The sequence below is a fragment of the Rhagoletis pomonella genome, unplaced genomic scaffold, assembly GCF_013731165.1.
Source record: "Rhagoletis pomonella isolate Grant_MI unplaced genomic scaffold, Rhpom_1.0 Rhpom_scaffold_02155, whole genome shotgun sequence".
Taxonomy (NCBI): domain Eukaryota; kingdom Metazoa; phylum Arthropoda; class Insecta; order Diptera; family Tephritidae; genus Rhagoletis; species Rhagoletis pomonella.
Genome location: NW_023460709.1, coordinates 1 through 11,783, shown reverse-complemented (window position 1 = coordinate 11,783; position 11,783 = coordinate 1). Strand labels below are relative to the sequence as shown.

At 35.9% G+C, this 11,783-nt stretch overlaps 2 protein-coding genes across 3 annotated transcripts; one reads left to right on the top strand and one right to left on the bottom strand.

Annotated features, from left to right (window-relative positions):
• Positions 1 to 1,833: 1,833 nt before the first annotated feature.
• Positions 1,834 to 4,270, top strand: LOC118753174 (T-cell activation inhibitor, mitochondrial-like). 2 transcript variants are annotated; one of them, XM_036488044.1, is made up of 3 exons: positions 1,836 to 1,994; positions 2,050 to 2,603; positions 3,136 to 4,270. In XM_036488044.1, the coding sequence occupies exons 2-3, from the start codon at positions 2,055 to 2,057 to the stop codon at positions 4,081 to 4,083; spliced, it is 1,497 nt and encodes a 498-aa protein (XP_036343937.1). In that variant the 5' UTR covers positions 1,836 to 1,994; positions 2,050 to 2,054; the 3' UTR covers positions 4,084 to 4,270. The 2 variants fall into 2 exon arrangements, with proteins under 2 accessions (XP_036343936.1, XP_036343937.1); XM_036488043.1 differs by having other exon boundaries at positions 1,834 to 2,603.
• A 265-nt stretch (positions 4,271 to 4,535) lies between these two features.
• LOC118753173 lies at positions 4,536 to 6,359 on the bottom strand. The gene has a single exon (XM_036488042.1). The coding sequence runs from the start codon at positions 6,100 to 6,102 to the stop codon at positions 4,735 to 4,737; it is 1,368 nt and encodes a 455-aa protein (XP_036343935.1). The 5' UTR covers positions 6,103 to 6,359; the 3' UTR covers positions 4,536 to 4,734.
• Positions 6,360 to 11,783: the final 5,424 nt, after the last annotated feature.

Here is an 11,783-nt window from a genome sequence, read left to right as displayed (position 1 = left end):
TTTTTTGAGCTGTGACCGGCTTAGTAAATTAGCTAAACATACATATATACATACATACCTTTTCACGGGATTATCAATGTATTGAGTGCTGAAGTACTCAGAGATAGCATTTCGCACTTCGACTGGCCCACTAGTTGGTCCGTATTGGAAGAGATAAGATAAATTTTCCTTTTCATAATTCTAAATTGAAATGCAGATATTCTATACTATGTACATGATGCGCATATAAAGATATTACATTTTATACTGGAAAATTACTTACCAGACGATGCTTCGTGGCTTCTTGAAATATATCACAGCAATTTTCTAACAAATCTGGACCTGGAGCTCCTACACCTAAATTTAGGATGAGGTCGTCGTAAACATTCCAATCAGTTCCATCAAATAAATGTTTGAGTTTGCGATCTAGATTGGTTTGTGACATTTTACTGGCTAACCAGAATGGTGCGAAAGAGCTGTCAAAAGTTAATATATTCTAAATGCTCTAATCTGCCCACAATAGTTGCGTTCCAAGAATGATAAAATACATGTATGTATGTATGTATTCTCTCAATCGTGGTTGCGTTCCAAATAACTTCGTGTAAAAACCTGTTAAACTCTCAAATAACAAAATTACTCTCTTGAAAATGAGGAGCGAGAGCGAAACAATAGGTTTGTTCGTCGGAAATCCAGCAAGAATTATCAAACACTCAAAATATCAGAGAGTAAGAAAAAATTCTCTCTCTTGCTGAGAAACTTGCAAATTTCTGCACGAATGCAAATTTGCAGAAATTTGGTTACGCTGCCAGCTGGTGTCCACGGTTGCATTTCAAACATAATAAATTTTTATAGAATTTTTAAAGTTCTTTCAGATGGACAAAAACAGGATGCACATGTATATTTCTTGTTGTTCTGACTTTCTTTAACATACATTCCAATTTCTTTATCGTACTAGCTGGCGGGTTTCTTAAATCGACTCTGGTTGCAATTGCATTCCGATTGCGAATACAAGTTTTTTCAGCCGAGTTAAGTTAAAATCATACGAATTAACTAAATTAATTATATCAACAAGTATTTACTTCCTTTTTCATAAAAAAAAATTGCTCGTGTTTATAAATTTTTAAATTTAACGAACTTATTTACGACTACGAACTTATTGACGAGAACTGTCACGTTGCTCTCACAATTTTCGAGTGTTGGATATTTTTTAGTCTGCACGAACGCAATTTGGGTAAAAGTCATGATAATTCGTACAAATTCGTACAAATTTTTTGCTCGACGAACAAACCTAATAAAAGTCACCTGGAACACGAAAAACCACTTTTCCTGTAACACTTCCATTTTGTTTTTCAATGTAAAGCGCCATGGAGACGACCAAAAATCTTTATCAACCGTCTCGCGTTATGCTTGACAAAAAACAAGCGCACTTGCCTTCTGATCGTCGTGGTGAGCAAGTGCGCGGACAAGAAAAAGAAATTGTTTGTTGAATTGACGTGTTTATTTGAACGTTTACGGGCTAGACAAGAGCCAACCTCACACATATGCAATGCTTGACGTATTTATTTGATTTTCTCCGTGGCGCTTAATGTTCTTTGCTTTCTGTTTTTGTTTACAACTGCAGCCCTGCCTATAGTTTGACACTTTTCATGAACTTGCAGGAAAAAAATCTTCTGACTATCGGGTATCGATACGAGTACTTTTTTTCGATACCTGCCCAGTACTTGGTTCAAAAGTATCGATGCCAAAGTTACTTGGTATCGAACGAAAAGTATCGAGTATGTATTTGTATTTATTTATTCGTATCGTTTGATCCCTATTTGTTAATCAGCTGTTGTGTGTTTTGTTCCTTGAAAACATATTTTATTTTAGTTATCTCTACGCATATTCGGATTTGCAAAACGATTTTGTTTTTTTTTTTCGTTAGTGTCAAAACTAAATTCCAGTGAATAAAACACTGCAAAATTGTTTCAAATGTTTATTTGAACGATTTGGTGTGCAGCATCAACGGTTGGCCAGTAAGATATGTATCCTTGACGATACCTACCTACTTATATAATTGTTTACAAATAGCTAAGATGCTGTTGCGCTTTAATTCAGCTGTAGTAAAAAGTCAAAACCAATTACCACCCTCAGCTTGGTCTCATGTTTTATGGCGGCACATTAGCACGGAATTGACAAATGCATTGCGGCCGTTTTATTTTGCGGTACATCCAGACTTCTTTGGTCAACATCCGGTTCAGCGCAACGTAAATGAGAACTCGTTGAAACTTTTGAGTGCGCATATGGAGTTGTTGTATGAGCGAAAATATCAGGCTTTGTACGAACCTAAAACATTACAGTTTTACATACGAGACGGAAATGCTAGTTCACGAGATACCTTCAAATTAATCAAGGTAACATTAGACCGAAGTACAAAGGATCCGAAGTTAGTGGTACAGCGTTTGTTGGAATTATGCAATCTTCCGACGGATTATGTTAAAACCATCAAATCAATGCCGGTTACGGCAGCTACGAGCGCAACAGCAACAGCAGCAGGTTTTGCGAATGCCACAAGCCCTTTCAAAGCGGGAAACGACTACAACTATGGATCACAGTTCGCCGGCTTCGAAAGTTCTTTCAATAATGTAAGTTGATTGTGCGATTTTTTATTACAATTATTCTCGAAGCATCGATTTTTATAAAAAAGGCTCTTTAAAAATAGAGAAGTTTTATTATGCATTCAACATATTTTTATTTTCTTTTAAAACGTATAGTAGCACACATTTGCTCTTACTGTGGGCCATTGTTGTTTCTTTTTGTTTGTGAAATGTGGTGCAGCAGCATTGTGAAAGTGATAAATTCAGTTGAAGAAGGCCTCCATTAATATCCCCACCGAGTTTTATACAAAAATATATATATATGATATAGCTATTGGAATTCTCAGCCTAAATTGACTTTGTAAGCATTAAATTAGAGGAATACATATACAGATAAATTTGATAAACTTTCCTTTCCGTTTGGTTTGTGTAACCACTCTATGCAAGGTAACTCATACTGCTTTAGCAAGGAAAACAACATACAGACGTGAATCCTTAATTTTGTACATAATTTGATGATGCATATTTTTTTATTAAAAAATAAAACCTTTGAATTAAGAATTTGCTTAATCCTTTGTAGACCAAAGAAGAGCAGAGGAAAACATTGGACTCTTGGTTAAAAAAGAATGCACCCATTGCGAAACTGCGAACTTCTGATTTGGATGATTTAAAAGAAGAGGTAATTAAGTTGCAGCAGGCTGTTACTAAACGATTGGGTCTAAAAGATATTCGTTACGATTGCGGTTGGAATTATGAGCATTTCCGTGGGTGCTTAAAATCCCTAGAGCGCATGGCTAATTTGCATTCTGATGAAATGGGAGCAATGAAAAATCGAGTTCTAGTATTTGCGCCTTTCACTGGCGTCAGCTTGGAGGGACATATAATGCTATTTACGGGCGATGTGCTGACCAGTTGGATTGATTTCATAAAAAACATTCCACAACATGATGAATTTTTAAAGAAAATACCCCTATACGAGAATACGCTGTCTCAGGTCCTCCTTAACATAAAAATTGGTCGAAGAAAGTTTATGCCCAAACAACAAGCTCGAGAATATGCTGCACATCTGATTAAAGTGACAACGACACTTGGGGACTACCTTACTGTGAATAAGTTCCCAAAGTCGTGGCCATCCACATTGGCCGATTATGAAATCGTCATTGAGTCGGAGGCAGGCCCGCTAATGGTAAATCCTACAGGTCAATTAATAGCGCCGGCAACATGCCCTGGATTCATGTTAATCGATTTCATTACTACCAACTTGGATGTAGCTAAGGAACGTACGGAAAAATATCTAACACAGAAGACGGTAGAGCGGCAATTGAAGGCACAATGCCTACATCAATTACGTTTACATACTTTGACCAAAGATGACTCCGTTACTCCAGATAAAATGATAGAAACTATGAACAAACTATTAGAATATAACGATATGCGCTTCCGGGAACTAAATTTACACATTACGAACTACTACTCTGTACTGACGGATGGAACTGTTTGCATACCCTGGGACTTTACATCAAGGTAGCGTATGTGTTATGGCGGTTAGTGAGAAATGAGGTAGAACCTATTTTAAAATTTGGACAGCAATTACTACGCTCATTCAAAGAATTCCCCATTATTTTTTTATGACTTAGCCTGTATAAAAACGAAAAGATTATGTTACTAACTAATAAAATGCCATAATGATATTTTAATGCAAGTTATATAAACAAGTATTTTGTGTATTTTACTCTAGATGTACATATATATGCACATATATAAATATTTCTACTTTTTTAAGCAAAAATAATGCAGTTTTGTTTTTTTTTTATTCCGTGACTGGAAAGTTATACATTTATTCATCTCTTCCGTGTGAAAAAATTTAAGAAAACAACAAAACATTCAAATATTGGGGAGGGGGAAGAACGCTTAAGTTTTTGGGCATACAAATTGAGCTTAAACTGCGAATCGATTTTCGGCCCAAATTCTCTAGCTTGAGTTCACTCCATCAGTGAGACAATCAGAGCTTCTGCTAACTTTTTATGCATCAGGCCCCTTATTTAACATCACTTTTGACAATTCAAAGATTTGATACCTGCGGGGTTTTCAAGGTATTTACTAGCATTATAAAATACGCTTTATTTATATATATTCTATATGATTCAATAAGCAAATTTTACTGTTTTCTCATCACCATTTAGATCATGTAGCTGCAGTCCTCTATCAGCCAGAGACACTCGTTTTTATACAACTGAAAGTCCTCCACTCGGCGTGTATATACATACTGCTCTGATTTGCTCCACATTGTTTGATTACCGCCACAAAGGTATTGACGCATACTGGCGTCCATCAACGCGACGCTATTTCCAACAAATACTGCCTGCCATACGCTTGGCGATTCTGAGCTGTACACGTTTTTAATGAATGCTGGTGGCATAGAGCTATTGATATTGGAATAATTTGTTTCCAGCTTTATATAGCGCATCCAAAATGTGCTATAGAAAGTATACCTGTTGCCCAGAAGACGCTCTATTTGGAAAACTGAACGATACTTGTACCCACTGGAATACGTGCACATCAAAGCCGTTTGTGCGCACTCGCTTAGGTAGCCAAAGCTGCCAGTAGTGTTATGAATACAAATAGCGCTGGCTTTGTGCAATGCAACCATAGATTCCGGCATGAAATCACTGATTTGCTTCAAGTACTTTGGCAGCAACTTGCCCATGTCACATTCGCTTAAGAGTTGCTGAACATCACTGTACAATAGCAGTTGAAAGTCGCTATTTCTGTTTAAAAATGTTAAATGCGCTATTAGCCGTTGATTCGAGTTTAATCCCAAACAATTGAGTGCATTTGCGACACTCCTATCGCTTTCCAACAGCTGTGCAGCATCGAATGTAACATTCAAAACTTCCTCAAAAATATCTTCATCCAATTGATTCAATTGGCTGATCACCTGGCGTACTAGAGGATAACTTGTGTCGTTGGCGCAAATGATATTTGTATCATTATAATTGGCGGGGTGCAGTGGCACTTCAAGCAATTGGGCACTACGCTCAATGAGATATCCGCGAACTTCCTTCTTAAGTAACTGAAACTGTCCTAGATTGTGAATGCCGTGCTCTTCCAGCGTAATATTTCTCATTGCCAAATATAAATCGATGACATTTCTGGGATCGTACAGCATTTTATTTGCTTTTAATTTTCGCCACAACACTTTGAAGGCAATATAATGCACAGTAGAGTTTTGGGTGTTATTCGTGAATTGACCGATTAAATACAGTGCGAGTGGCCATTCACAACTATCTACCGTGTCCCACAAAATATTCTCTAATTCATTCGAGGCATCCCGATTGCTGTTGGTAGAACTGTACCAACTGTCTACCACATTCTTCTTCGACAATGATTCCTGGCGAAGCAGCTCGTTGAAGAGTCTAATATGCACATCCATTAGTGTCGTATTGTTGGCTCCTTCTCGTCCATTAACCTCCAATACATTTTGGTCTTGCGCCAGCACTTGGCTTAGGAAGAAAACTGTAATTATAGAAATTATTAAGGCGACCATTCTCGATGTTTGCGTGCAGAATAACTACTCCGTGGCTAAACAAAAACCGAATGATTTCAAAATTTGGTTGTACTCGTCGTTAAATACCTCGCAAGCCTAAATAATTGGCGCTCTTATCGCAGGAAAACGATTTAAGGTGCATTATGCTCGCATTTACAATTAAATGGCAAGTTTCTAAAAACACTATTTAAATATTGACTCTACAATCGTATCATTGCTAATTAAATTCGACATTTTTTTATTGGCCGTTAGGTAAATGGAGGTGGGCGATGAAAGATGTGAAGCTGGGTACCGGAAATCAAGGTTTGTTTTAAATATACATTTCATATGTATGTATGGGGGTAAGGGTGCATGAAGATTTTTAGTTTACGTTCAGCTTTAGGTAATAAGATCGGATTGGTTTGTGTGCTACCTTTACATAATGCAGTACATATGTATATATTGAGATTTTCAGAACATAGCATAGATGCCTTCAAATATAAATTTATCCAAAACAATGCCGTATTTTACAAATTTTCATCACATTTTGCAAAAAATGTTTTGGCTATATGAGGTGGAATATTCTAAACAAAATGGCATGCATGTTCAATTCCCTCACTTACTCAAGTCACATGACGCCTGAATGTATGCAACGTTGCATTTCGGAGCACCTCTCACTAAACCAAATAGAGTGGTCATCCGAAACGTATGTACTAGAAAACTATCCAAAATGGTTTTGAAACGGATGTGCTTTAGGCTGTTTTCCTGTTTTCCTGTCTGATAAAATTTTCGTTGAAAACGATTTCATTATGAACTTCACAGAAACGTTTTCATGGTTACAGGAAACCAAACAAAAAACAATTTTAAAATTCAGCAATTATTTTAATTTTAATAAATACTTTTATATGTACAACAAATAGTAGCTCGCTCCTCTGCGGTCGTTTTCGGATACATTTTTCTACTAAAGTGTGCATCCGATCCGACAAGTGTATTTAGAAAGGTACCGAAAATGATTGTATAAAGGATACGTTTTAGCTTAATTTTCTGATCAAATTTTCGTTGAAAACGATTAAACTTTTCATATTACTGATGGCCATAGTGTAATAATAAAAAGTGTCGTCAGTAACTTAACCTCACTGTTACTGGCCGCATTTTAAAGTAGTAAAAAATGTACTAATTCTTTCTTACTTTTACCCATTTGTGCATACTATTTCTAAACAATTGCAGAAAACTATATACCTAGTTACGGGGTTTCAAGTATGAATATATCGTCACTACATACGAATAAAGGCGCTATAGTGTTTTGACGGCGAAAAAAGACACGTAAAAAAACTTTGCGAAAAAAGATGCTTCAACTTTTGAGCTTGCGCCTTTATTCGTGTCTAGTGACGATATGTTTGTGTCGAGCTCCACACGTCTTGATCATATATGCATGTATTAGATCTAACAAATAAAAAAATTCGTAAAACGAGGCGATTTCCTACAAGGCTTGTGATGATTTTTGAAATATATCAAAACACATAAAAAGCACAAATATCCTTGAATTCTTTATTTTAGATCGTAGTTACGCAATTTAGTGCATCAACTGTTCATTTGACTTAATATTATGACAATGTAGCAAAAGTTATTTAATATTAAAAAACGACTATATACGAATTCTGTTTTAAGTCTTTCTATTGATAACACCGATATTTTTTATTAGTTTTTTATTTTATTTTTTTTTAACCACTGAAAACTGCCGTGTTAAATAAATTGTCATTCTATTTATACTTGGCAATGTTTGGTTCTTTTCTGTACATACATATTTTCTGCCGCAATCTTTAAGGGAAACACCGATCGTCAAAGTATCCCAAAATGGAATCGGCAAACGCACGATAGTTTTAAGGGTGACTATCGATACTATCGATAGTATCGACCCATTTCATATGTTTTTCTAAATCCATTTATTTTTCGTTATCTTGCTTTTATAAATTTGTTTATTTTAGCGGCTCACGGTTGCATTTTAGTATCGAGAAATATTGCGTGTAAACAGTCAAAAAGCGATTTCAGAAATTTTCCCTACAATTCGCCTTTCGGAAATAAAAAAGTTGCTTTCGAAAGACACTTTACATGAACGGTGCCACTGCTCATACAAATGCTTTCTGCAATTTCTCAATTTGACAGTCTTTTGAAATACACTGAATTGTCTGGTCTGACACGCTCTTAAGACGGCAATGTAACCGCTGCTATTTCCACGCTTAAAATAAAAAAATGGCGCTTTTAGAAATAATGCCATGAACCAACTAAATAGATCACCCAGCACGGCAACCGCGTATTTGTAATTGCATTTGTGAAAAAATAAATAATAGTTGATAACGTCATTTTTTATTCGGTTGGAAAAAAAAATTTAAATTTTTTTAGTCTCCATAGCGGAATCTCAACTTTTAACCGTGCGAAACGCCTTAACCATTTCCATTCAGGACCAAAATTATATGTGATATCTGCCGTCTATTGCCGATTGAGGGTGAGACAGGAGAAAAAATATTTCATTTGATTTAAGGACCACCCTAATGTATATAATGTACAGAGCACAGTGTTGTTGTTGTAACAGCATACAAATTCCTCAAAGAGTTTTTGGGGAAGGATGTTGGAGTGACAGTTTTTGGCCAGACATATAAGGGTGGATCGTTCGGGTTATGTAGACCGACTGTTGTTGTGGGAACGATAGCGCACACGCTCTTCAGCGTAAGTGTATTAATTGACAATTGCTCGTTTGCAGGAATTTCTTTTTCGCCGCTTTATTACTATGACAAAAGTAGTCAGTCCGCTGGGGTATAAAATACGCCTCTACCAAAATTGCTATACTTGCCCTTAAATACACTGTTAAATAAAAACTCGCCAATTAATTAATTACAGTACGTTTTCAAATTGTATATATTTTCTCAAACATAAATAATCGACATTTAAGGGGCTTAAATCAAATAATTAAACTTTTACAAGCAAAACATACATGTAAATGTAATTTATACTTAACACTTTGTTATTGCAATTTTTATGATTTTTCGCAAATTGCCTTTTTCTAAGTGGGAAATCAAAATTTGAAACAAGTGTACCATACAACAACATCTATGTATGTATGTATATGCATGCGTGTACGTACTAATTTCAATTAAGTTATTTTTTTTTTGTATTTTTTTTTTTTAATTTGTTTGCATACTTTTAATAAGAGAATAGAAAAATTGCTGACTTAATAGGTTTTATTAATTAGAAAATATGTAAGTAGGCATTTAGTAAATATATATGGTATGTATATATGTATATATAAAATAACAACGTGAATATATTTCATAAAAGTTAAAGTAATAAAATAAATAATGCTCCTTTTTTCGCCGGAAAATTGGCTTACTCCGCCATATTCTACATACGTATGCATATATTTATGCAAATTACCGCAGTACTGCAGTTTTGCTCGTAAATAATGCTTCGGGATCGTAACAATTTCAATGCAATTTCGTCATTTGCTTCTAAAATAACAGTAACGTTCGTTTAGACGCTTCGTTAACAATGCAACCACACCACACATACGCTTCTTTGTGAAATTTCGTCCGATTATTGTGGCGTTTGGCTTGAGCGACGTTTATCCTTGTCTTTTTCCTTATCGCCGCCTTTGCGACCAAATATCCGGAACATGCCGCTGCGGCGCTCCTCTTTACTTTTGCTACCCTTCACACCAGACACTGAAGAGATGGACTGAGCTTCACTTTCGCTGGAACTCTCCGCTGATACGCGAGAGAAACTTATCGAGTCTGGCTGCAGCGAAACTGGACGATTACTTTCGAAACGTGATGTGCCCCAGCCTGTGAAAATAATGTAACGTGGTAATTTAGTGAATCGTTCGAAGTTCGAGTTGGTTAACAGGATAGTACGACTAAGTTAGGGTTCTACTAAATACATATATATATATATAAGACCACGCAAAAAAGCCAAGAGATATTATGTATTAGGCAACGGCAGGAAGAAAAGCTTAGCTCCATTTAAGTCACTACGCTACGCTAGCTAGATTTTTATGTGGCTATTTAAACAATATAAAAATTTTAACCATAACCATATTTACTTTGCAGGCTGTTGCGTAGATAAGAACGGCTCAGTTTTACCGATTTAAACGCTGGTCCTTAAGTTTAAGACATGCAATAAACAAAAATAAAGTAAAACATGCTGGAGGGATCGATACAAATTTGCTCAACATGCATATAATAATCGTGCATTTTTTTTCGATCAAAGCAAGTGACGAAGGTTTTTCTTAGCTCCATTTGCTTCACATTGCAATTGAAAATAATTAAAAGCCGATTTCTCAGTTGATAAATGCTAACAAATAATTAGTAAATCAATAGTTAACTGCACAATGTTGGCAAATTAAATATGAGTTAATTATCTATTAAGTACACTGAGAAACTGACACGAGAGAGATAATCTTTAGATTTTAATTAAACGTCCACTGAAAAATCGGCTGTAAATAATACATTTTTCGAATAATTTGTAATGGTATTTTTAGACACAGATTGTAGAAAATAATCGAGATTTAAAGCTACCTTAATTTCGTTTAACCACCATGTTTTATACATATATACATACTCTGTGTGACCTTTACATAGGAAAAAAGGAACATGGCTGGGCCACGCAATGAAAGTGATACATAGTGCGCTTCGTAATGCAGAATTCTATATAAATTTTTTTAATTTAACATTGTCTTTGTTTTTGTCTCCGCCTTTGTCATTGCCATTTGTCTTTAACTTTGCCTGCTGCGTAGCAAGTTTCGATAATTAACACTAAAGGCTCTGTTATGCATACTTGGCATTGCATGCACTGCTATACCATTTTTACGTAGAAATCAAAAACCAACAGACTTTTACGTATGTAATGCTGTGCGTTGGGTAACCGCTTACACGCGAAGCTCATTTAACAGATTCCTTATGTGACATCGCTCAAGCAATGCCAAGTATGCATAACGGAGCCTTTAGGCCGAGGCCCCGAAATGAGCGACAAAGCGGCGAGCGGCTTAATACAATTGAAGTGGTCAAGCAATGAGTTGCATTTCTGTCTTCATTGTGTTGCCTCGGGCCGGTTTCTCTGGTTCTGGTTAACCCTAACTGCAGGTCAAACATCGTTATCGACTCCATAACATATAACAGGCCGTCGATAACGAAGATTTTATAAATGTGTGTGCGTGAATGAATTCGGACATTTGTTGACCAAATCCAGGAGTACGGGAACAAACTAATTAATGCATATAGGTGTTAATAGAGAGAAGAAGCATCACTTTTTCACTTTCACTTCAAAAATTTGGCGCTTGACACATTTTGCTAAGTGCTTGATGGATTTTCTTTTCCACTTTGCGATGTGTTATTGTAACACAAACGAAGTGACCTACGGTTTCAAGAAGCCTCCGAATGGCAGATAGTTTTTTTGATAAGCTTTTCATTGCACAAATAAGTATGTATATGCGTAGGTGTGTCATTTACTACGTTTATACGCACAAAATAATCGACTTAATTGAAAGCGCATTGACACCGTACACATTTCGCTCTAGTGTTTATACTTACGGCCTTATATCGGCATCAAAGTAACCGTCTTCAAAAGCAAACAAAATAAGCTGTTTTCATTTGACATTTCATAAGCTAACATAATGGAAAGTGATAAAAATCTAGTTTTATTCGGCATTATAA

Excerpts from the sequence above, each read along its gene's own strand:
- LOC118753173 (XM_036488042.1), bottom strand. The coding sequence starts at position 6,102 with ATGGTCGCCTTAATAATTTCTATAATTACAGTTTTCTTCCTAAGCCAA.
- LOC118753174 (XM_036488043.1), top strand. The coding sequence starts at position 2,055 with ATGCTGTTGCGCTTTAATTCAGCTGTAGTAAAAAGTCAAAACCAATTA. Across the intron at positions 2,604-3,135 it reads TCGAAAGTTCTTTCAATAAT|ACCAAAGAAGAGCAGAGGAA; the intron begins GTAAGTTGATTG and ends AATCCTTTGTAG.